The 27,556-nt window shown below is 37.5% G+C and overlaps 1 protein-coding gene across 3 annotated transcripts in view; it reads right to left on the minus strand.

Annotated features, from left to right (window-relative positions):
* Window positions 1–711: 711 nt before the first annotated feature.
* Window positions 712–27,556, minus strand: part of LOC124630346 (MAP kinase-interacting serine/threonine-protein kinase 1-like) — a 73,983-nt gene continuing 47,138 nt past the window's right edge. For 2 of the 3 annotated variants that reach the window (XM_047164209.1, XM_047164208.1), the window contains 7 exons: window positions 17,375–17,438; window positions 7,808–7,996; window positions 7,406–7,647; window positions 5,022–5,291; window positions 3,013–3,234; window positions 2,582–2,775; window positions 712–1,989 (listed from right to left, as the gene is read on the minus strand). In XM_047164209.1, the coding sequence (XP_047020165.1) occupies window positions 1,746–1,989; window positions 2,582–2,775; window positions 3,013–3,234; window positions 5,022–5,291; window positions 7,406–7,647; window positions 7,808–7,996; window positions 17,375–17,426 (1,413 nt within the window). In that variant the 5' untranslated portion in view covers window positions 17,427–17,438 and the 3' untranslated portion in view covers window positions 712–1,745. Of the gene's footprint in view, window positions 1,990–2,581; window positions 2,776–3,012; window positions 3,235–5,021; window positions 5,292–7,405; window positions 7,648–7,807; window positions 7,997–13,579; window positions 13,942–17,374; window positions 17,439–27,556 lie in introns of those variants that run through there. The other variant, XM_047164210.1, reaches the window with a different exon arrangement.

Below are 27,556 nucleotides of genomic sequence, written 5' to 3' on the forward strand. Positions count from 1 at the left end.
CCAGCACGGCATTTTGTATTCTTAGTATTCTAGAGAAACTGACACAGATAGGGAGTATTTAGTTAGGGCACTAGAAATTGCAACTTTTCGGGTGGGTAAAAAAACTGATCGGAGCAATAGATGAACAGTTTCGTTATTGCGTTTGCCTGCTGTTACATGACATAGGTATATGGTTCAGGATTTTGGAGTGATTAACCTAAGTAGATAATCGCCTGAAAACATTATTGTAGCAATGCAACGCTAAATCAAAGGCTATATTGTACCCAATACTGATGCAGTACCTCACCAACTTTCGTGTTCACGCTTTCGGTGTATGGGAGTTAGCATCCAGGGACGTTCTACAGACCCTTAGTCTCATTATAAAGGTAATTTTTATGCATCTGCCTTACACTGCAGATTAGATATATTGTAGGTATTCTACTCTTGATAATTAGCACTCAATCATCCAGGGCATCAACCTAGGATAATCATGTCCCAGGAAGATTTAATTGGGGTCATAATTATTGTTCGATAAAGTAAAATTCAAATTTCTAAAGAATCATCAGCCTTCTAGAGGTAACAGGCATGAATCGTGCAGGTAAAATAAATAAATATTATGAATTAAGTACTTTATTGTTTCAGACATATTCTTCATGTACTTACTGCTTAAAGGCTTTAAAAATCTTTCCATAAAGCTTTTAAAACAAAGCAACAATAAATAAATAGACCATATAAAAATTCAAACATCTGTATTTCAATGATAAATCCGTATCAATGATTTAGTCGAAAACAAAATTTTAACAAAGTATTGCGTAAGTTAAGTTTTAGAATTGATTGGATAAAGCCACCGGATCACAATAATAGTAATAGAATATAAATTTACATTTGAAAAATATAATAAAATTTGTTTATTCTCGTAAAGGATAACGGCCAAACAAATGCGCTTAGTGAATCTTTCTCCAATCAACGTCGTACGCAGGGTTACAGTCTAGCAGGTCTACTCTTAACATTATTTCAACACTTCATTCGTTCAGCAATATAAAAGTATTCAAACTGATCACAAAGTTATGGCAGCTCCATGGAACCCCATGCAACACTTAACATATGTACCAACAGCTCGAGTCATACATGACATTGCATTCAGTTCAGTTCACAAGTGCCACTCGCGACATCACAAGCAAGGCTTACTCTATTACCGTAAAGTATTATGTAACGATCCAAACGATATATCGTAACGACCTACTATATACACTTGCACCTCTCGGAATAATGTCACATATTGCCCTTAACTCTCTTATATAAATATTAGGTTGATTCAATCTTAATTAATGAGATGTGGTTTTCCATCGTTGGTAAAAATGCAAAAAACAATCACATAAACAGACTAGTATCCAAAAACGCCATCGAAAATTACATAATTTATATTTATTGCAAAGGATAGGCCACAAACTAAAGGCGATTACACGAATACATAAGCTCAATTTCGAAACGCGGATTTTATAAATCCAAAACATAAACATTTTTTCATCCCCGTAATCGACACAAGACGTAAAGTACGTAGATCGGCGGAACTATCTCGGTATAATACGATTTTTATCGACCGTCGTCGGTCTGTAGGCGCTAGCGCCGCGCCTCAACATAAACTCACGAATACTCTACATATCGATAAATCTACTCAGTCGTTTGTTTACTCATAAAAATATATCTTTAAAAGGCTCAAATAAATGGGGTGCGGCTTCGCTCGGGCGGCGCTACGTCAGCGAAGGCTAGTGCACGGGCAGCAGCGTGGCGTCGGCCAGGCGGCGCCGCAGCAGCTCCGAGTCGGCGGGCGGCGACAGCCCCAGCGGGCACTCCAGCAGCGGCGCCGGCTGCTGCGACTTGCTGCCGCGCAGCGCCCGCGCCCGCTCAGGCTCCATGTACGAGTAGTTCATGGAGAAGTGCTGCTGGATCACCCGGTTCACCGCCATCGCCGACTCCGCGAAGTTCGACAGGTTGCGCGCTGACATGTTGCTGTGGAAATAAGAAACTCACGTTATTAATAAAAATAAATAAAATAAAAATAGCCTTTATTCTCTGACCTTATGAAGTAACATAACAATTCTTCTTAACAAAACTTATAAGCTTATCTAAATCCTTATTAATATATATGATACTATTAATATAATAATATTTTGTTTATTATTCGAAGCTCAATCAGCTACCGGGTCAGGTTGTCTTCCGACATAGGCCTCCTCATGTTCTCTCCACTTGCAGCGATCCAGCGCTATTCTCCTCCACCCTTTCGGTAGATCATCTTCCCACCTTTTACACTGCCTTCCTCTACGTCTTTTTCCATTTCTTGGATACCAATCTGTGACTTTCTTGGTCCACTTCTCCGTTTGTGTTCTCATCATGTGGCCTGTCCATTTCCACTTTAGTGATGTTCCTAATTTTTGTCGCTTTCCATTTATCTATTAGCCTTAAGCCCATCATGCTTCTTTCCATGCCTCTTTGACAAACACTCACGTTATTATAACATTTCAAATTGTCACTCTTAATGCATCGTCAACACAAACACACTAACATTTTACCCTAACAGGTTTAGATGTAATGTTCAACTCACCGTTTAATATTGAGCGAGGTCTGCAGCTGCGGGTGGATCGCATTAGGATCCGCCCGCCGCAGCCAGGGGTGCGTCAACACGCGTTCGGCACTGAGCCTGTGAGACGCCTCGCGCACCAACAGCTGCCGGATTAGATCCTTCGCGTCGCTCGAGATGTCGCCCCACTCCTCCTCGGGGAACGTGTAACGTCCCTCCTGTAGGCAATAACAAACAATTGTTACTGCAAATCGAAGAGAATTTGTTAGCAAGTTTGACAAAAAGAGTACAAGCTAGGACTAAAATTGTCGACCCGAAACCACAGAAAAACTAGTGTAAGTTAAAAGCCAAAGTAGGATGGGTGAAGTTTTATACATTTAAGTGAATTCTAAGGTCAACGGGGATATAATATAAAGATAGAAGATAATACTAAAGAAAATTTTGTAAAAACCAACCTGAATAGAGTTAAAGAGCAACTCCTGGCAAGCGCGGCAGTTCTCGCCGCGCTCCCAGCCGCAGTCGGAGCCGCAGTCGGCTCGGAACGGCGGGTACCCGCACAGCAGGATGTATGCGATCACGCCCAGCGACCACAGGTCACACCGCTTGTCGTAATGATTCGCTGCCGAACCCGCGAATAGGGACACCACTTCGGGCGCCATGAATTCCGCGCTGCCCACCTATGACAAAAGAAATGAGGTTTAGATTCAAGTTCACGAATGTATATTATATACCTCATATTTAGAATTTAATCTTCAACCTTGAAATAGTATACAAGATGACGATGAAGTTAAAGCTACAGAATACGATAAAGAAACTAAACAAAATGCTGAATCTCTAAATACAAAGCAGAATCTTACCAACAACGATCAAACTGATATTAAAACAGATAAATACAGCATACCATACAAAGAGCTACATTAAGTAGGCTACTCATAATATAATGAATTACTGTTCAGCTGCCGGAAGGCTACGGCCGATTACTTCGAAGAGATTACCTACACAGGATTTAGATATATCTTTACAACGTCCACGGATAATGTATTTGAAGGACCATAGTCAACGTTTGTTATTCTGACTTTCCGTATCTCGTGATTTAGAGTCGGCATAAAATTAACATAAAACTAAGAATTACTGTTTGTACTCAATATTGAGACTTATCGCTTTGTGCTGTTGCTTTGCTGTCGTTTTTCCACTAGCTAAGAAACTAGCAAAAATTTACTGTTATTCATTTTAGACATTATCGTCATCAACTAGGTATTAGGTTATTTGCTTTCTGTCTCATCATATTTTTTCAATGTTTGTTTACAACTGCGCAAAACAAATTTGGCGCCACATGGTACAATGATAAAGGCATAATCAACACAGTCCAGATGTTAGGGTCACCGGTTGTTATGACTTAATATGCGATGTTATTTCAATATATTCGTCCGAAGCCATTGACACATGAATCGTAACAATAGCCTCTGTTATGCCTAAGGGGATGATTCATAGAGTTTTACCTACAGCAGTTTTTACAACAGACATGTTAATCTTTTCAAGAATATATCGGATTAATTTGAAAACAACAACAGTGTAATTGTTTATTTTTGTAACCTATCTAAATTGATTTATGTTATCTTTTGTCATTTTCCTTGTTTCATTTTTAATTCCGTACTCATCATTGTGTACTATATAAAATTCCAATGTCTTTATATCACATACATGTCTTATTTAAAAAATAGCTGAGAAGTACCACTGTAAACAGCTTACATTATCAGAAGATAAAATTATCAGTTGAATTAATTAACAAAGATATAGGTATTATTGTCTTATCATTTTGCACTAGTGGACATAAATATTACTTAAAATGTTTACAAGATTTTATCAGTAATTTTGCAGTTAATTTATCAGTGCCGACTAAGTTGAAAACAAAGAACGAGCAAACGTCAGAGATAGGACCATTGCTAGGGATGATAAAACATAGCATATCGAGAGTTCACAATACTGGGAGCAATTAGGTAAGTCACATGTTGAAATTGCTGATTGAGAGAAATAAATCAACGATAAGCAATAGAAACGTGACTGAAGACATTACAATGATGATATTGATGCTAGACTATTGAATTTAAGTAACCAGAAGCTTTGTGGGAAACAACACAGCTATTATGTAAAAGTGTCCAAATCCCTTAGTCAAGGTTGAAGATTAGAGCTCATATGGGCTTACACGATTACGTGTTAGTCAGTCTAGAGGACAATTATGATATAACCCCTTAAAATTACGCTTAATCTCTTTAAGTAACGAAGCTATTGGTTCGTACGCGATTTACATGAAGGTTATCTAACAAAGAATGCATACATATCTCGCAATAAAGACATCAAGTATAGCGTCGCTAGTGTCGCTACAACTGCTATCAAACAAAGGAGTACCCCAGGGTACAATACTAGGGCTAACCTAATATATGTATAGGAATGAAAGAATACTCACTGGCGTCATAAGCTGCGGGGTCGCCAGCGGGCTCGCTAGGCTCGAAGTGAAACTGATTCCACTCCCGAGATCGAAGTCGCATATCTTCACTGGGCAAAGTCTATCACGGTGGACGCATAATATGTTCTCTGGCTTGAGATCGCGGTGTGCGACACCTTTACCGTGGAGGAAATGTAAAGCGTTCGCTATCTCACGCACGATCTCTGCCGCTTGCGGCTCTGAGAAATAGTGGTGCTCCTGTATGCGCGACAGAAGCTGACCGCCGTTGATCTGGAACAATCGAATACGTTCTTGTAGAACACAATAGCACTTCAAATATTTGCTACGAACAGTAACATTGACGGCGATAAGAAATAACCTTATACACATAAGTAGGTTGTTCTTCGCAAGTTATTTCAAATTAATTAAAAACAGCAGTTTAAAAATAAACCATAGCAGGATTGGACCTATAAAAGGGATGAATGTCGAAGGAAGGGTGAATATAAATAAAAAAATGATAACCTTAGATCCCATAAACATGGCCAGTTAGATAATTTTAGACATAAATTGCTCAAAATAAGTATGGTTCAGGAGTTTATCATTGAATAATATTGTAGGTACAGGAACAGACACAACAAGATAACGGCTGTAAACAGTGCCATATCAGATATCGCACTCGCAACAGGCTTTATTATTCGCAGGCTGGCCACCAATTACGACATGAAATTGTTGCTATCTGTTTTGTTGGCTGAGTGAATTATTAAATTTAATGAAACTGGGGAAATTATTTCAGCTGAATAAATTATCGTAACTACAGTACACGGTAAAAGTATTTATTATTTACACTTTCCCGCAATAATCCATTCATCCATTGTTGTTACTACAAAAGATATTAAAACTTTTTGCAAACAGTAACATGACATAAATTAAATTGATGATTCTACTGAACTCGGGAAAGTGACGTTAAAAGGTGTTATGTTCAATCCTGACACGTCAGTAATCGAAGCCTGAGAGCTTTCCAACGAGCTTCTGTATAAAGCAAAACAATAGGACAATACATTAAAGAGACTTGAAGAAAAAAATCAATACGCAGTAACTTTGCTGGAATTCTACACAGGTTAGACTCCACAATCGTTCAGAATGAATTATTATCGCGGAAATAATAGTTCAGTTGCTATCTTTGACCAGTGTTTGCACTTTCCTTATTGCCCTTTAATTACATTTTGCACAATAACTACACATTATTAACATGGCATGGCTATTATTGATACGTGGAGTATTTTCTATTCGCGTGGCTATCAGAACATTCCGTCCATTTCATAGCAAATATTTTCCATGTGGCACAAAACAGCCTGTTTAAACTTTATTGTTAAAATGTGGTGTACAACATGTGTCGGCTGACTCATTGCGAAATGCGTTACAATTATTCACGCTCACAATACTTGCTAATAAGGCAAAAAATATGATAAAGAGGATAAATAAAAATCATGATTGATGAATGATTTAGGAAATAACGATAAAAAATGTGTTACATTGACCCATATTGATGCAACCACAAAGGTTAGGTATTCTAATTATACCTTCAAAACTGACAAATGATACAACAAACAAAGGTTTTGAATATTTCACAGATTACGCGAACAATCGGAATGGTGCATACCTAGCAAAGTTACATGAGTTTGTTAAGGTTATACGGGTTGTAAGCATTTGTAATTAAAGAAGATACAAAAGGACTTAATTGTGACGAAAAAGGTGAATTTTAGAGCAGTCCATCGTAAGAATGATGTAATTATAAAACAAGACAGTCTCCCTCCCACACGAAGTTGCTGCGACAATATGAGTAATTATGAAAATCATAAATTCCGAAAGAGTGTGTCACTTTATTTATTAACTACAGTATGTACCATCAATGAACTCCCTCATTATCACAACAATAATGATTGACGTGAATAAAATGTTTCATTCTATTTTGGACATAAAAGAAGTTACAGCAGGTAAAATCAGTGCCTACAATGTTCCTCCTACTCTATACAAAATGTTTGCTAACGGTAGGTATACCTAGCATAATCCCCGTAGGCCAAACTAAAAAGACACTCAATTAAGTGATAACAACGAAATAAGTAGTCAAAAGGAATTTAACATCAAACGAATTGTTAAAGAAAACTTGACATCAAAGACGTCGTACCGTAATACAAATTCTGGGAAAAGGAAAAATATTAAATTGGGTAACGACAAATAGATGAAAGTTGGGCCACGTTTTTATAGAGCGGAGAACAGTCAACGCCTGGGGGCTAGAGAGCAGAGACCGGCCAAAATTGGATCAGTTGAAATTGAACTCAATATGGAATATTTAGAATTTATTTATCGTCTCTGTGTATAAGTCTGTATTTCTGACTGATTCTCACCTTCTCGAAGACAAGGTAGAACTTGTCTGTGTCCTCAAAGAATTCAATGAGCTGGATTATGTTCGGGTGTCCCTGGCAGTAGTGGAAGGTCTCCACCTCGCGGAACACCCTGGCGCGGGCGTGCCCCGGCACTTTGTCGATGATCTTCACTGCGAATTCCTGGCCCGTGTAGATGTTGACGCACGTCTGTACCGAGGCGTACGCGCCCTCGCCTAAAACCTCGCCTGTAAGCTTGTAGAGGTCTGCGAACAAATATACAATATTCGTTAGAACATGATACTGAAGAGAACTGTTGTTTTCAGACTTTATTAATCCTGTTATCTAGAAAAATGATATCATCAGCTGAGCTAGTATGCAGACTAATCCGAGATAAGGCTTCTTTTGTCAAATATTGGTGCTTACCTTGGAAACATGACGTGACAACGGAGCTCCCAGAGCGCTTCTTCCTACGGCGCTTCCTGCGCGCCTCTTCCTTGCGCCGCTGCAAGTCCTCACTGTCGGGGATGGGGACGGGAGCTGACGGCTCGTTGCCTCGGGGGCTCTCGTCCGATTCGCGCTCACTGCCCGACTGGCTGCTGCAGCGGCCCACACCTGGAGACAAAACAAAACAAATATTAATAATCGTTAAAATAATTTCAAGTCATTGAGATTCGAACTCATTTCAGGTCGAATTGATTTTGTACCTCTTGACGACAGTAAATTAGGTAGGTATGCGGAATTCTATGCCGGTTTTTGTCAGTTATGTCTAACGTGAATTAACTGTTTTTGTAGCCTGTTTTTCATTGACACTCTTTTCGATTTGATAGTTGTAAATTGTTTTTGTTTATATTTTTTATGTGTTTACATTCAAATGTTTTTTAGAAGTTGTTGTATCGGAAAGAGAAGATCTGTAAGCAACGTTTTACAAAAGAACTGAAGTTTAGTGATAGACCATTGTTTTTAAACAACCTCCCACAAAGCTACAAGTGTTCGCTATGAAACTGCTTCGACTATGACTACATTAGCGAGTTATGGCGACATCCCTTGTTTTATGTATGAACGCGGAACATTGCGTAGGCAGGCCGCTACCACAATAACTATATAGCGTCTGCAAGACGTCGTCATCGTCGGGACGGCTCTCACTTCGCTTGTGCCAGTTATTGTTAGACCTCTTCACTTTGTTAGGTTGCATTAAAATTCATCAACCGTTAAATAACAGCATGTAAAACTGTTATTAACATCCAAACGTGAATAGTAAATGGAAAAGACTTTTCGGGTGGACAAAGAGTTGAAGCAATCCCGGAACAAAAGTTTGTCCTATCAGGGCAAATGTGACGGCTGTCATCGATAATATAATTCTGACGTGAGACGTGACTGTGCACGCTGAGCTGGCAAACAAAGCCGGTTCAACGACCTACATGGCCGCACCCAGGCGCTGCGTACGCGCGCCCACGTTACGCGATCGCTCGGCCTCTTGGCGTAAAAACTAGCCAAGTTGCATCGACTCCTACTAGAAGAAGCAAATCACTACTCGCTCTGAACTCTGTTATAAGCTATTAAACTTACAAAATCAATATTACATGGACAGTTAGATAACTTTTAGGCCTGTTCGATATATGTACCTACATAACTATCAACCATATAAAATTACACTTCAACAGTTTCAATTAGAGCCTATCTTAGTTAGCATATAAACTGCTAAATCAGTAAATCATACATGAAACAAATAAGCCTGACGAGGGACACTGAACGACGGAGGAATTAGAATCAATCAGTGCCTACGTGATCCGTATTGGTGGACATTTATTCGCTTGGTTTCATCTTCCTAGTTGGGCTGTAGCTTTAAATGAAATGCACGTTCAATAAACGGTTGAATAATGCGTCAGCATTGCGTGTTTATTCGGTCCATTCGTCATAATGAATGATAAAAACGAAACTTAAGAATTAATTACAGCACGCGATGACCTAAACATGGGCTGCACGACAACAAGCCGAATGCGCAATAGCCATACGGCTCGTATGCCTCTAACAATCAGCCCGAGGCACGCCTACGCATACAATCACCCGTTTCAACATAGAAACTTCCTGTTTAAATACTAAATTGTTCTAAATTTCCACAGGAATAAGCGCTCAAAGCAAGCGCTGTTCAGTGTACGTCCGTTCATGAATATCGCTAAACAAAACCGTCTGTATACAAACATTACGGTATCGCACCACAACAAGGAAACCTTCCTGATACTAAAAACGACAGTGACTGAGTCATCGACTGGTTGCTACTCAAACCAAAATATAATGCGACACAATAACGCAACCCACGTATTACCTTGGGCTTTATTAAAATTAAAAATAAATGCCCAAAAAGCCAAATCGAAACTCCTCAAATGATGTCGACGGCTGCGTTCGAAAATGTTCGCTTTGTCCACGAAGCGCCACATCAATAGGTGCGGAACGCAAGCGCGTAAGAAACGTTAGGAGCAATCAGTTCAATTACTGATAGAAGATTTAATTCCTCGCCACGAAGTAATTGTACACTTGTCTTATGGTATCGCATGTACGTCGCGTGATTCCTCGTCCCGCGCAACACCACGTGGCGAAGCACTTGCCTTGCAGCGTGGCTGGTTACGTAAAACACCTCAGCGACCGCAGCAGCCACACAAGTACACAACAACAAACTTCTAAAACATTTTCAAAATCCTCCCACTGAGTTTGATGCTAGAATTACGCGAGGTCGAGGTGAAACAATGGTTGACCCAAATAACAAACAAAAGACTATCAAAATTATAACGATTGTATTTGTCAACCGAATTTTGCCTAAGAATAGCATTAATTGTATTTGTTCAATACATTCTAGCCTTAATAACGAAACTTAATAACCACGAACTCATTAAAAATACTAAACGTTGTTCCGCAAATTAACCCAGCAATCATGTAAATCGACGGATAAATGTGTATTCATGCGAGTAACATACATTTGTTAGACTAGACTAATAACAAATAATTCCTGATAGAGAGATGTATTGGGTGGATTGGATATCGACGTACTCTGGAGCAAAATTGTCGCCACGACTTTATGCCCTCAGTTGTATGTTTCTACTTTCTAATCTGGTAGGCAGGCATAAGCGCTTGGCCACGAATACGCTCTCTAGTTGCCGATTGCAGGCCTATTATGCTTTTGTTTTGGACCCTTAAGCTATTCAAAATCGCTGCTTTCTAATCACAGCAAATAACGAATGCATTTTTGAAGATTCAATTAGCTTCTAACACGAAACAGACATTGATAGACATGCTCAGCTTCATGATATGCCCGATTTCGAAAACTGTGAAAAAAAAATTGTACAGCAATGCAAACTTTCGAAAATAAAATAATCAAGCATTGCAAATGCCTTTAATATAATTTCTAAATTGGTTGACCAATCCGTCATAATCATTATAATCAAAGATCAAAGTCGACGGTTAAAGTGGTGATGAATAAACTGCCAACTCGGCCTGGCACTGCAACCGAACTGAACGATAATATCTAGGTGAAACTTCAACTAGGGCGTTTCAATATACCAATAGCTACAGCATGTCACAAACCACTTTCACTCACTGCTGATTCTGCCCCCTGACTAAAGATAACGCATATGAACGTAGCAAATGACAAAAAATACCCAACAGCAACACGACTTCAAACATACATCCAATTTTGGTGCCGTAGACGAAGGCTAGCTATACAAAACCAGAATGGTAATATTGGAAACGATGCTTACAACTTGCATAAATGGCATAGTTGAATCTCGATAGCTTCTCGTGATATAAAAGGATAGGTACATTGAACATCCACATTAATGGGAGACCAAACAGTAAGAACCACCATTCATGGTGCAATCGATATGAAAGGGGATGAGAGGAGTACTGTTTATCTGGTACGAATTGCGAGCTATGCAACTATGGACAGATCGATTTGCAAAAGGAGCAAGAGGGGTATGCACACAAGGTGAAGGGAGCGCAGTTTGATATTACACCGGAACAAACGTGAAGTCCGTCACGGTCAAGGTTACTCTGTTTTACTCAGCCGATGGACACGATTGACTGATTCCAATCAACGCCGATTTAAATTTTACAGCATTTGATTGTTTAAAAATTTCAAGCATTGGTTGAAAAAACTGAGCGAATAAATCTTTATTTATTTTCATCGCGTACAAACAGCAATTGTGATGGTTACTAGTTATTTCTAAAAGAGTGGTAGATATAATTACGAAAACTTCCCAAAGTTATAAAAAAAGTTTCAGATATTAGGGTTGCCCATTCTGATTCAGAAGAAAATAAAAAAGGCACGAAGAAAGGCAACATCTGTTACAAAACAACAGAATTCCCAAGATATTATATAAATTCTGTAACACTAGTGCGCAGTTTTGTTTTAGTAGGTGACCTTGGCCATGAACGCCGTGGGGCGACGCGCTCCAGCGGCCATGTTGAATTGAAACCGTGGAGAGTAATGAAACTGCATGAAATTATAAACGCATTCTTACCAATTTAGTTTTAAAACAGTGGATCAATAACAACCAATAAAAGTGTGATATGAGGAGGCGAGGAAAATCAAAAATGTGCCGTACAATACAAACACACATAAATATAATTTTGCTCATTACACGCATTCCATACCGGGGTTGTTTGACAACTTTCTTGAAATTTAACAGCCTGATAAATTGAAAAGCAACAATACTCTGCTGTTAGACAACGAAAGCGGATTAAGTTTTGCAGATACCTCAAATTTTCGTTAATGAGGAGGCCTGAGCTCGTAAAATTTACATATTTTTCGTCATAATGGAATCAGTCAAGAAAAACAATATGAAATGACCAATCACATTTTGAAATGCCATGTCATGCGATACATTTGACAATAAAATAAATAAATATTAATTGACTATCCGTTCTTCTGCATTAGCAATTCATTATGAAAACATAATTTTAGGAGTAAATGTAACTAGGAATAAACTACAGAATTAAAACCAAATAATGTGAACAGGAAACACATTTATTATATCATTCAAGTTAGCAGTAATAAAACTGCTGAATGTGTTCCTTAGTAATATCATAAACATAATAACGACTCGGATTCAGTAAACGTTGCGAAATTGCGGATTGTGAAATAGTGTGCTGGCTGACCGGTCAACGCTCGCTCCGTATAACGCGAACTTTGACATTTGAAAGTAAATCACACTTGGAGATTATTCTCTTAACTCCAAACAATGAGATTGAAGAACGTAAACACTGTTACAGATATAAGCAAATCACAGTTTCAACAGGACTAACAAAACAGAGTAAAATGGAAATAGCACAAAGTAAACGGCAGTAACAATCACACGTCACTAGTCATAAAATCCTAAGTTTAAATTGCAATGCATTGAGTGTGGTCAGTGCAGCACATCAATGGGTTATTAACAATAATACCTTTATGAAAACAACCAAGGACAATGCAATAATTCATTTAATGATCGATCTTGACATTCAAACGTTGAAGTCTCAGCCAATCGTAAAAATGCATTCGTAACCAAGAATACAACAATACATATGTATACGTAGATATACGTGGGCGAACATGAACAGCTGATTACAGTATCATAATTTAATGATCAAGAGGCTAAATAAATTAAAGGTGTCAAAAGGTGTGATACACCGGCACATGACGCAATCGTTGATATGAAGCTTACAATTGATCATGATGAAGCGGCTCTAGATGATAAATCTTAACAAAATGATGCAATTCTAAATATACGTAAACCAGCTGTAGATATCATGCCTACATCATTCGTTTGTAAAAGGCTGTTAATGTTTGGAGCCGTTTTAAAAACAAAACATTTGATAAAGAATTTTGATAAACTGGCTTTTGAAATATGTACATCATAAATGAATGAACCTCGCTGCATTCGATCTGAAAATGAACTGAAAAACCGAGTTCTAAAACAGCTGTCTAACTGATTCTAATTAGCAATCTCATTTTAGAAGCTCTAAATTGGTCAACTAACTACTATTGCAAGTTTAACTGAAATGGTTACTCATTTACTCGTTTCGAGAATTAATTAAACCAATAATATGCTGATTCAACTACGCAGTAGGCACAAAAAGCCGGTCGACAGATGTATGAAAATAAAAGTCTGTGACTTGCGCTAAATGAGCAGCCATCGTATGAAAATAATAATGAAGGCAACTTACCGCTATCCACACTCTCTTCTGATACCTTCTTCACCATCCTGATTGCTTGATGCGTTGATGCAGCGATATTGAGAATTATAACGAGTAGGTGTACTACTCTTGAAAAGCCGCTTTCAAACTTGTGGCGGCCGCCTTCTCGACGTGAAATCGGAACGGCGTTAAAGTTAAGATAGAAAAAAAAACGCCTAAATTAAATTATAAAGCACCACGGTCGAGAAGGATTTACGGAAAATGTGCCGGAAGGTAATAAACAAACACTGCTAGAAGGCGGAATGAAAAAAACTGTTGGTGTCGTTAGCGATCCATCCTACACACGCCCGCCCGTCCGATGTTCTTAAATCCAACTGAGGAGTCGTTCGAGTAGCCGGTTCAACCCGGCGCGCACATACACAGGCCCCCCGCGCCCCTCGCCCCTCAATCTCCATCGTTCGCAAAGCTGTGTCGTCGTTGTTGTAGCCTCTCTCGCCCGCGCGCATGCGTGCTCGCTCGCACTGCTGACGTGTTTATATTTTTTGTCGTTCATTTTTTCTCCACGTCGCTCGTCGTCGTAACTAAGCATCTATATAACTTTATACCTATCTTCTACTTACAGCCTTGGCCAAAAGTATTGAGCACCTTACAAATTTCGCTAGATCACGGTAATTATGGGAGAAACCCGAATCTATCGTTGAAGTATTCATTTATCGGTTATCTACAAAGATTTTAAAACAATGACTTATGCCGCAGCGGACAATAAAACACCTGGGTGCAAGAAAATGTGTCTTTTACAATTTTTGAATTTATTTTTTAGTTCGCTACCATCGCTCGTTGTGACAACATCCAGTGATCTAGTGCGCCTGTGGTATTTTATTTCAAAGTTTTAAGTGTTATAGTTGTGATATGCCAAAACGAAACGAACTTTCTTTAGAATAATGAGTGCAGATGCAGCTTCTGCATGAGCAAGGGAAATCACAAGTAGAAATTTCCAAAACTGTGAAATATTCGCGCCGATCCGTGCATTATGCTATTCAGCGATTCTCTGATACCGGATCACATCAAAATAGACCGAGAACAGGGCGCAAACGCATTACCATAGGCCGTCAAGATCGTCAGTTACTGAGAGAGTCATTAAGAAATAGGAAAAAAAACATCTTAAGAGCTCGCTGCTGAGTTTTCAGAAAAAATGAAGAAAACAATTTCTGCTCGAACTACTCGTAGAAGGCTTCAGGAAGCTGGTCTGAAAGGCTGTAAAGTTAGGAAGAAGCCATGGCTCTCCGAGAGCAACAAAAAAGCTCGGTACAAATGGGCCTTACAACACCGAACTTTCACCGCTGCAGATTGGTCAAATGTAGTGTGGTCAGACGAATCAAACTTTGAGGTGAGTAAGTCTATATAATGCCCTAACAAAATAATATAAAATGGTTTAAATTCTAAACGCATAGAGGAAGTTCTTTTTATTTCCGGAACTCAGTATTTTTCTCTTTATTGCAGATTTTTGGTACACCTGGTGTGACCTTTGTGCGTCGCCGGGTGGGCGAAGAATTTAAGCCAGAGTGTGTGGTCCCAACCGTAAAACACGGCGGCAGCAGTATAATTGTCATGGGTTGCATAACCGATTCTGGAGTTGGCGAATTGTTCTTGTGTGAGGGCCGCATGGACTCTTCTAAGTACGTAAATGTGCTAGAAACTGCGTTGCTGCCTTCGTTCACGAAACTTTTCGGTGACACGAACATGGATAGTGATAAATTACAGCAGAATAACGCGCCTTGCCACAAATCTGCCCGCACTATGACATGGTTTCGGGAAAATAGCATAGAGCTTCTTGACTGGCCTGCCCAGTCGCCAGATCTGAACCCCATAAAACATTTATGGGGTTTATTAAAGCGTCGAGTTAGGCGCCACACAATTAACAACAGAAAAGAATTGAAACGCTACCTGCGCCTAGAATGGAACGCGATTGCTGCTGAAGACTGTAAAAATCTTGTTAGCTCTTTACCAAAAAGAATTTCTGCTGTAATTAAGACAAACGGTGGACCCACAAAATATTAATTTTCAATTAATAAATAGTAAATTACAAATAAAAAAAACGTTTTGTTTTATTCCTATTTGATACTCCGCATAAAACTGAAAGATGTCATGGGTGCTCAATACTTTTGGCCAAGGCTGTATATCTTTGCTTCGAAGTACACCGACCAAAAACAAAATATACCAGATGTTCATTAAGGAAAATACCTAGTGTTACATTTCGAGTCTGCTTAAATTTTTGGCCCCATTGATTAAATAATTTTATCATTCAATCCACGTCTATGTAAACTACATTTGCCAGTATTTCATGAAATACATTATGGTAATTAAAAACGAATGAATATCTTTAACTAAAGATTCATTTTCATCTCTAATATTAGCTGTCCTTTAACATATGACTGTTAATTATTAGGTAACTTATTATCATTAAACATCATTAATGATATGAAGTCTGAATGAACGACTACATCCGCGCACCTCTATTACATCACCTTTTCAAATAAAATCTACAGAGCAGCTTTAGATTCGAATACCGGTCATCTGCTTTTATTCTTATAATATTCTTTTTAAAAGTTGTTACGCAACAGGGATTCCTTTGTCTTCCTAACCCTCCCATGGATGACCTTCACAGGGCATTTGTTGACAAACAAGATACGGGAACGAGTGCACAACGCAAAACGCACGTGGTTCGCCCCAACCGGTCCAACCGGCAACCGGCGCCGCCATGTTTGTTTGTTGTCACGCCACTTCTCCTTCCTACTCTAACTTATAGCCCAAGCTGCGCAGCTCTTCCCACACGCGCCGTCTCTGTTGCGCAGCCTTCTCGCTCGCTGGCCTACGTGACCGACAATAACAATAACATAACCCTAGCAGATAGTACTGCAAGTCAATAACGAATTACCGCATACTTACTACGGCTTCTCTTCAATTTAGTGGTATTACCGACAATCAAGTTATTTAAATGCAGAAAATTGTAGCCATTGCAGCATTCTAATTTCATCTAAGACATCATTGATGTTGATACTACAATGTATTCAAGCTATAAGAATCAGGTGTTTTCAGATCAGTCAACGCTGTGATGATAATAAAACGTTGACAACGTGAGGTGTTATACCTCATCTTGCTTATCTCCAAAAAACATTGTCGGATGATCTAATTTGCAGAATCAACATTCTGCGCAACAGACTGTTGTGCGATTTGAGTAATGATCTATAAAATCTACAATATCAATCTTATGTATGTAGAACTTGTTTTTTTAGAGACTTTGTTTCGCCGGTTAGGTAATCAGATAGGTCTTAAATTCAACGGAAGCCAAAAGCCTGCAATTTCGCGATAATTTGTTGCGTAAAGGGTGTCTGTCCATTTTGGGTCAGATTTTGAGGGGTTTCCCTATAGTCACTTGTTATCCGGTAAAAAAAGTATAGCGTAGGTTCTGAGAATTTTTACACACTAAACAACAAAGGGACGAAAAAAACGCCCAGTATTTGTCAAAAACGGTTAACGCAGGGGTGAGAGTGTTGGTGTGGGTTCTACAGATGGGTAGTGGAGTAGAGAGCTTCAACTGCGCAGTAGTCAACCGGGATCCCTTTCTTTGTTTAGGTTTGGATTGAAGTAGCAAATCCGTTACAAAGCTCTGTAGTCATTACTGAGTAAGTGGACTTCATAGCAACACAAATACCGATAGTAATCAAAGCATAATAATTAGCGACTATCAATCAATCTGACGTACTTAATTGATCTATTTTGAAAACAATGAGAACTTAAAAACAATATTAGGTATGCAAGGCTAACCTGTTTTTAATACTTTCCAAATGATAGCGTTGATATCGGCATCCTCATCCATTTCGAAGGGGCTCTGTAAAAAGACAAAACTGGATTCAAAACACGAAGTCTCCATATAGATGCTTACGTTGCTAGATAACGAAATGTTTCTGGTTCTGCCCACACTTGTCTAAATTATTCGTCTCTCTAACGCTATTACATAACCACGTCACTAGCACTCCCTGGGGCTCGTTTATAGCTAGTTGTACCTAAATCTATTCATCCAAAATTTATTAGATGGCCCCTTAGCAAAGCTCACAAATAATATTAAACTTACAATGCTCACTCATAGAATCGAAATTTGAAAAGCCTATATTACAAAGGCATCAACTGTTGTTCGTACGTAAGGACTGCATCTGGGTATTCCCGAGGATCGGTTTTTTGTCCCTTGTATTGAATTTTTGGGTTTGGTTGGCGTTCAATCTAACATTGAATCGGATCACGTACGCCATCGACCATAGTTCAGGTGCACCTGATATATATACATATATGATATACAAAGAGGTACCACAAAAAATCATTTGGCTACTTTAAGAGAAGATTATCAATAAAAAAATAATGCGAGGAGGTATTCAGCAAAAAAGAAACCGATTTTGTGATCACCAAAATAATTATACACCCGGTTCAAATTCGGAGAATTGATCGTAATTTTCTTGGAAAGATGACAGAGCATCAACAAACATTTTACATAATCAGCGTATTCGTACTTAGCGGACGAGCACTAAAATTTTAAAACAAATAAAGAATGGTCCAAATATTTACTTTGTAGATGGAGTGAGGACTTTAAAAAAAAAGTAATATAAACAGCTACATTCAAACAGGTTTGCTCACAAACCAAGAAGTGATGAAGTTTAGAATGCGATGCATAATCAATCAAGTAACAACATAAACATGTTGAGAAGAAGTCAAACAATCAAGTAACATAGACTGAGGTGAAGAGTACTTTTCAAAGACAAAAGTGCAACACCGGGTTATATCATTGCTGCAATAGAATTTTAATAAGGGGAGCAATATGAATAAATCATAAGAGTAATCAGAAAAAGCCTGGTGTCATCGACAAAAATAGATTGCAGTACCGACGTGTTATTACCATAATTTATAAGAATTGAGGACCAGCCAGAACTTTCGAGGGACGAGCAGATGGGATACTTAAAATATTCCTCAATAAAAATCAAAATATGAAAATATACTTTGAACAATGATTAAAGATAAGCTGATTATTAATACTCAAAGACAAGCATTTAGAAATCTGAAAATCATTAGAGAAACTTAATTGACTATAAAATTGTTCTGTTGTAAAAGATCGAGATAGATGACAGTGCAAAGGTTTGTAAGCGCGTGGCAAAGTGTACGCATTGTTTTTTCACATACAAGATTTTCTAGGCACAACAATAGACAACAGAAACGTATGAAAGAGCTCTCTTATGATTTTACTCATTATACAACGCGAACACTGGCCGTAACGAAAGTTGGTACGCACCGTGAAACATTTCTAAATCAAAGATAACTACCGAAGCAAAACACGCATAATATATCAGATGGAACAACAGAGCGTACTTGAAGGGGCCCTGATTTTTAATTAAATCATTATAGAATTACTTTATTTTGTAGAAGTGTTTTTTGAAGTTCTTCTTTAATTCTTAGGTCATTGACAAGAGGGGCTGCGGGTTGTTCGAAAGAGATACCGCGGCAGCGGGAGGGGTCATTTGATGATTTTTGAAAAAAGGTCATTGACAAGAATCGCAAATTCTGGCTTATCGCATTAGCAGGGAAATGAATATTAAAGGTTTATCGATCAACACTCATTATCATGTTGTTGTGACAGCTTTCTTGTTGAGAATTTGTAAACATTCAATAAATTAATACCTAATTCCTCGACCTCACAATATATATATATCCTCCGAGCCTTTTTCCCAAACTATGTTGAGGTCGGCTTCCAGTCTAACCGGATTCAGCTGAGGACCAGTGCTTTACAAGAAGCGACTGCCTATCTGACCTCCTCAACCCAGTTACCCGGGCAACCCGATACCACTACCCGTAACGACTGCCAAGGATGTTCAATGACAGCCGAGACCTACAGTTTAACGTGCCATCCGAAACACAGTCATGGTGTCTAAGATATACTTAGAAAGTACATACAGACTTAGAAAAGTTGCATTGGTACTTGCCTGACCTGGAATCGAACCCGCGCCCTCATACTCGAGAGGTTGGTTCTTTGCCCACTAGGCCACCACGGCTTTTATCATCCAAATATACACAAACCAATTTTATTGTCGTTCGTATAGATCTAATTCATTTGAAGTAAACTGGTCAGTATTTTGCGAAGGGTGGACAGTTTTTATTGCTATCCAGTGTATTTATTATACGGTCACCCAAACCAAGGTTACGGAAAAACATATTTGCAATGCTGATGGAAACTTTTTGCGCTGTTCTCTTGTGTAATGTTTAATACATGTGAGGCTCACAGCGGCGATGCCGTGTCGATCACCTCACTACCAGAGTATGTACATCTGAATACCTTTAGCATTTCATGATCCCAGCCTCTGAATCTTAATATAGCTGTTCTCTGTAAACATCTTATTGAATACCAGGACAAGCAACTTTGAGAGGATTTGTTGACTTGTCAAAGTGATTTGCATTATTATTTCTGCTCTTTTGTACACGATAAATAATGTTAAGCGATACATATTGAAAATCTTTTTCGCATTTTTCAGTTACTTCGGAGAAAAGACTGAAAGTTTAAACATGTTTCCCTCTCCCGATTTATCTTGTTTGGTGTAGAGTTCTAAATTGAAAAGTAGAAAATAATAACGCAAATGCAAGACTTGGTTTCTTTTTCTACATAGTTGTATGGTTAATAATAAACACGTTATATGAGTTATAAATACCAGTAATCACAGCTCCAGTAAAGGACAGAATAGGTAAGCAAGTTTAAATGCAACAAAACAATTGTCTGTATCTCATAACAAATGCAAATTTTGAGGTAATCTACGAGGCACGAATGAATGGGCAGTAAAGACGATTGACGTCAATAAACAGCTATATAATTTCAACAGTGTACCAACTAGCAAGAATAGCCGGCAAGTTGGTGATTTCAAAGTATGAGTTTGACCGTAAATTGAAGATATTACAAAGGAGACTGACTTATACGGTCCTGCTGTACGAAATGACCTGCGAAGTACTAATCAATATCAGTTGCCGTCGCCTTTGATCGCCGAGGGGAACAGCAGTGTGTGGGCGAGTTATCCCACGCAGACCAGCGGAGACAGTTTTAGGTCCAGTAAAATAGGGGAGCTTAGCTGTGTTTATCGGGAATTGTACTATCTCGAGGCTATAACTGAGACCGTTCTAACGGGAGATTTACACAAAACAAACGAAAGCAAAGGCAAAATAATCAACGGCACAGTTTGCATTTTTGCAAACACTAGACAATGAGGCGGAATGCGAATTACGGTACAAAACAATCAATTATAATAATTGGGTCGTATGCGCAGCGGGCAACCACGAATGGCGGTCTGACACTTATGCGTGTCAGATAAACTACACCGGCTTCGCTTGCGGTTAACACGATTTAACAATTTATGAGTAGCTTTATAGGTTAGTATTGTTTACCAGTATCAATTATAATAATAATGGAGACTGGATGTAGCGAATACATAATGCTCTAGTAGGCGTTTGTATGAATGTAAGTGACATAATAGCTTGTATTTTTGGTTCATATAACTGGTCTTTTTTTAATATCACAAATTCTGTCAGGCAGGCCTTCTAATACTAAACTGCATTATGAGACAGCCTTAATTTATTCTAAGATTTTTTTTAAAATCCTTTATTTATTAATAACACCCAATGAAGGACCAAGGCTGCCATTGAAACGCCAAGAGATAGAAAATAATACCAATTATTTATATTTAGGGCTAGGAAAAATCTTAACATTTATTTATAATCTAGATTAAATACAGAAACGGTAACGATAATATTGTCACCTGCATCTTAATGGTTTGCTACACGAGGACTTTGGTCAAGGACAAACCCATTTTAAATTCAGATTGGCCAAAATTTCCAATTCCATATGAGCTGGCAAAAAAAACATTATTATCTGCGGGTTCGATGCACTCTGCCACAAGTGATGGCCACGTATAAACTGACAACGAGAAAAATATACTACGAATACAGAACGAGTTTGTAAACAGTTTTTGGGTACCTTGAAAAGTCTATAGAATATTTAAAGACCAGAATCATCGTTCTTTATGATGGCTAAAAGGATATTTTTGATTTGTTTATTGAAACGTTTTCGTTGATATTAAATGTATTATATATTGGTCTTTTCGACTCGTTTAGAACAACACAGCGCATGTTCATAATTACCATAAGTATATGAACAAGCGCTTCGTAACAAGTTTGGCCAGATTAGTGCGATGCCGAGTTCATACGAGCCTCACATGATGTCATCGTCAACACATAACTTACTTAAAACCTCGACCGAGCTGTCCATGTGTGCGTGATCGTAAGACTTATCTAAACAGAAACACATACAAATTAATTCCATAGCCGAGTGGAAAGTTCCATGGTGCCGCGAACTAATGCTTTTAAATTTAAAACAAGCCTTGCTTTAGCATCCCTTACTGACTATTGAATAGATGACTTCTATTATAAAAGGAAATGAATCGCACGCCGAGTAAAATCCAGTTATCTGACAAAATTGTGCTGTAAACAAGTTTTTTACTGTAAATAAAACGACGCAATAGATCAATTAATTGTTATTCTTTCAGTCGATCACGCTCGCTTTCGGTCAAGGATAATTGGTTGCGAATTAATAAGGATTGAATAGATCAACTAATGGTGAGTAATTGTTGATCTTCTTTACTTAGCATAATTTATCCTCAATTTAAAACAAGTGTGAGATAACAAGACGTAACATTTTGTGAATAAATTAATTCGTTTTTCTGTTAATAATGAAGCACGCGTGTAGATTTTAAGAATCAAAACACATCTGGTAACTGTTTTTCACCATGTACTAGTTCGACAATATTCTTAGAATTTTTCTGTTAAAAATCCAGAGTTTATATAACAAGGTCTAAATATTACTTGTAATACAAAACATCTGTCCGAAAGAGGAACGCTCCCGTATCACGATGCCTACAGAACATAATCTCACATCTACGTAAAACGCCGATAACCTGAAACATGTACACCAAACACTGATAATAACTTAAATGCTATGAAAACATCTGATTACGCAACCACAACACGAAAGCATTATCAACTAATTAAATATAATTATTGAATTATATATTTATTTTGCTTTATATGTAGGTTTTTGGTTGAAAACTTCCGCCGACATGAAATCCATATACTGTTACGTACTTTATATAAAGTTCAAAACACCAAACACACAGTATATTTAATTACTATTTAGGAAAACTGAAACTGAAAACGCAAAGTTCAGAGGTAAACAGCGTACAATGTACCCTTCAAAAATATTTACACTCGAGTTCTAAAATAGCGATTCAAATAACATATTCAATGAGAACGAATTACTCATTGAACGTTTCAACTTATGAAAACGGTACTGAAACAATAAACGTAGACGTAATTAGAATTACTCGAGTTTGAAGCACCGCAGTGTAGACCACGGTCGTAGAAAATAGTTCGTGACCTTACTTCAAAAATAATGGACCACCTACGTTAAACCCGCAACCGTAAGACTTTATCGGTTTGACCGAGTCCCGATATTGTAATCGATTGTTATGTAACTATTTATAACTCGATCGTACAAATTATTTCGTCCCATTCCGGGTTTAACATATCAACAGTTTATGAATGTTTGAGGAAGTCTTAAATGTCACTTCCTAGCTATTATAAATCATGTATGCAAACAATGGCAGTTCAGTAAGGCAAGTAGGTGAGGCTGAACAAATGCGGTGCAATTCCAGTGCAGTTTATTGTGTGCAACTTTGTAATGCGTGTGCGCAACATCAGTCATATTTACCATCCATGACCCGCTTATCCATGTTAAGTTGTTGCTCTCACATCGGCTTGACTGCTTTATCTAAGAGGGGTTAGGCATGGTTGAATAATTACTGCGTAAATAGCACAGATTACAATGGCAATCTACAATGTTAAACTTTCGTCAATTAAAGAAATGCTTAGAAATAGTCTATAATTGGTGCTCAGCTGATTTGTAATAGCAAAGATAAATCTATGATTAATCATGTTGAGCCGTAGATTCACCTACACTAATAAACGTCAGACATTAATTAATGTGTCCTCATAGAAATCAATTAGATGACGTTTTGCAGCTTAAAATAGACAGCTAATAAAACGAAGGTAGAATAAGACTATTGATGCAAACAAGAGATATGCCTGGATTTATAGCCAGTAGTTTCTAGTTTTTCTCCCGCGAGTGTATTCGTCCAGTCTAATAGTCTCGCTGATCATGATCAACAGAGGTGTCAAGGCGAACTCTATTATATCATTGTAATATGTATACTAGGTTTACGCTTCACGGCTCTGCCTACGTGATCCTTTTCAGGTATTTTGGAGTGAGTAACTGTCAATGCAACTCGATGCGATGTTTTTATTTATTTACTCATGCTCTTTATAATTTACTTATATTGGGAAATGTAGTGCATAAAACACGTAACCTGAGTTAATCGGACAGGCATGTATAGGTGTTATAATTAAGCCAATTTACTTAAAACACAAGCAAAAATACTAACCTACGTGTACATTTATAAATAGGCACATTTGATGACTAGAAATGTGCTGTGTGCGTCATATAAAAACTTGTTTTATTTATTTAAAATTTAGGATAAGAACAAATAGAAAATATACCTAGAAAATTCTATTCTAAAATAATATGACATAAATAGATAAAGAAAAAAAACTGCAATTGAATCTAAATAAACATATGTATATGCTAATCAATTATGTAAGTTGGTTTTTATTCTACCACGACCTTTATCTGGAAGGTGACCTAAATGTGTAATGATATCCGTTTATGGATAATATCAACATATATTATGGTGAAGTGTTTGATTATATTGAATACTAGCTGTTTTCCCGTGGTTTCACCCGCGTCCCTTGGGAACTACTGCTCGTACCGGGATAAAATATGCCATGTTACTCAGGAAGTGAGTAGCTTTCCAACTGTGAAATAATTTTTCAAATCGATTCAATAGTTTTGGAGCCTTTAATGTGCAAACAAACAAACAAACAAAAATCCTCTTTATTATATTCGTATAGATTTATAAGCCCTCAGCTACGACCTCATAAGCATCTCTAACAATATTGAGACGAACGAATATGATTAGTGGCAAATGGATCTTATATTCTCACCTTTATGAACTCAATGGCCAAAGAGTTTATAAATAAACTGTGAAGTGATCAAGTTATATAATAACAGTGATACGGTTATTGCGCTCTAAGAAAACATTTCGTTGTAATCGTAATGATAACTGATTTGTAGATAAACAGGATGCTTTAGTCCAAAATTTAGCAATAATCTACGATGAAAAAAAAAACTATAGATATTTCGCAGTAATATTTGAATCACCTTGAATGATTTGATAGGTAAACATTATTTTTATATTCAAATCGATTTCTTGCTTGTTTGTTTTTCTTGTATTTCATAGAATCAGAAATATTATTTCTCTATGCACTCGCAGCTACAGTATTCTAAGTATTAGAAACTATTTCAATGCTTTTCAAATACTCTAAATGTGAAGGTTAGTTAAGCAACAATACAATATTTACATCTAAATTGAGACAAATATTTTATACTTTGGAAAGGATACAATAAAATATATCTAAAATACAGATTTGGTTCATTATCAACGACATTAAATTCGTATATCTCCTTCATTAAAACTAATAACGATCATTCTTTAGTATGCAAATTATATAACTTTATTCGTTCTTTAATAATACCACACATTAGCGTGTTTTACGCGGTAAGATAGCTGCTGTTACAAAACAAAGAAAACAAAAAAATACGCGTCACAAAGTAATGTTAAACACCGTTACAGTCATATCAGGACAAGACCTTTGATCGATTGGATAATAATTTCAAATCGTGGGATCAAGGCAAACTCGCTTATAAAAATAAATGAGCAAAAACATCAGCTGTCAACGTTTATGTAAACAAAAAAAAACTCACAATTCACGTGCGATAAGATAGAGAAAGATAAAGTTTATTCCGCAGTAAGTTTTTACAATATTTGAGAAATGTGACCAGATAAGTGAGGGACACGGGTGAACGCTGCCGCGGGTAAACGATTGGTTCAAACCTAAATATAGACTTTGTACTAAGCTTTTATCCAACGTAGGCGTGGATGGCACGAAGACGCCACGCGAATGTTCATAATTGTAGATTAAGTTCAATTGCCAGTTCAGTATGGTTGATATAAACATAAATAGACGTTGAGAATATTTCATTTAATATTTTTCACTGAAAGAACGTTTAGATTGCGATAAGATTGCTGCAAAATACACACGAACGCTACGCGACACAATGTCTACGTGGTGACTACGAAATGCAATCGCTTCGTGCGACTTCCCAAATAAGCCTACGCGACTTCGCAGCGACTACGCGGCACCTACGCTACTGCTACGTTACTGCTACGCTGCGTCTACGCGGTGTCTACGCAGAAACTACGCGATGTAGCCACGCATTTAAGTCAGAGACAGACGTATTCTCATACTGGTCCCTTGACCGATTCCAAGGCTATATAATATCAGCTTCCGCTACTGTCAGTAAAGCGTCTGCTAACTCCTCTACAAACATAATGAGTTATGAATGAATGCACTGGAATTGGTTTACAGATGTTTTCTAGGCTAAAGAAATAAATAATTGTGTCAATAAAATCAAAACACATTCATGCCTACATTGTAATAGCATATTTAATCCCAAAATACACTACTTTCAGTCTTACGTTGTCACAACAAAGACAGTACAGTGTTATTAAGACTTTTATATGTGGTTTATAAAGGATATTATTCAAAATTAAATAAAACAATAATAACATTATCAAATACATAAATATTAATTGAGGAAAATTGATTAATTTAATATTAATTAGCCGTTGCTTTCAGAAAAAATAATTGCATATGACATAATTTGTTTTAGTAATTGAAATACCTATTCGAATTATTTTTAATATAAAAATTGTTGAATTGTTTCGCTTGAAATATATTTTCATTATGATAGTTATATCACAGTGAACAAATTTTCTCAAGCCTGTAAGATATTAAATAAACTACAGTGAAAAGAAGGCCGATATTTATTGAGAGAGGAAATCGATGTTAGTGTCAAGGCAACAGGATTTCATGAATAAAACTAAAGTAGGTCAACACGAGCTTTTCCTTAGTATTTTTCCATAATGTTTCTTTTCACTGTAGATAAAAACTCCATTCGAGGGCAAAAAAAATCAGAGACACTAATAAAAAAATCTTTAATATTTATGGCGCATACGACTATTACAAAAAAGCATCAACTTATTTCATAAATATGAACAATTTTACTGGTCCAAATAAATATTCATGACTAACCCTCTTACAGTGCCCACAAACGCAATTTCCATACAGTCACAGATGTACCATTCTATTCGTCTAATCTGCAGCACAATTTATTTACAAATGGGAGCCGACCCCTTTACTACATTCGTACGGAATGACGCATTTCGCTTCGATCCTGCGGGCCTAGCATGACCGCCATAGAAACAGCTTTTGTCTACCGGAGAATCGACAAAATGACAGATTGAAGAAAGATTTCTATCGATCCGAGCATGGCGATGTTTGACATCGAGAAGAGAAATGTTTCTTTTCTTCATCGACATGTGTCTATCGCGTCGAGCATGACGACTATATTTTATCTACTTTTGACATTTGGGAGTAGATATAACTTTCTATATGAAATGTCAAATACTCTACATCTCATCGGACCTAGACAAGAGTAGACAAGAATATTATTATAATTTTAAGTTCTCAAATAGCATTTACAAAGTATTTCGGGGTCCTACCGTCGTCATGTGGTCAGTATTTATGCTGCTGAGAAGAATCAGTGTAAAGCTCAAAGAACGAGCTATACGAGTGTTAAGCCTCTCGACATCGAAAACGTAAATGTGCAGAGATGGTGCAGTATTTGTGCCAGGA

This window comes from Helicoverpa zea, chromosome 5 (assembly GCF_022581195.2).
Source record: "Helicoverpa zea isolate HzStark_Cry1AcR chromosome 5, ilHelZeax1.1, whole genome shotgun sequence".
NCBI classification, from domain to species: Eukaryota; Metazoa; Arthropoda; class Insecta; order Lepidoptera; family Noctuidae; genus Helicoverpa; species Helicoverpa zea.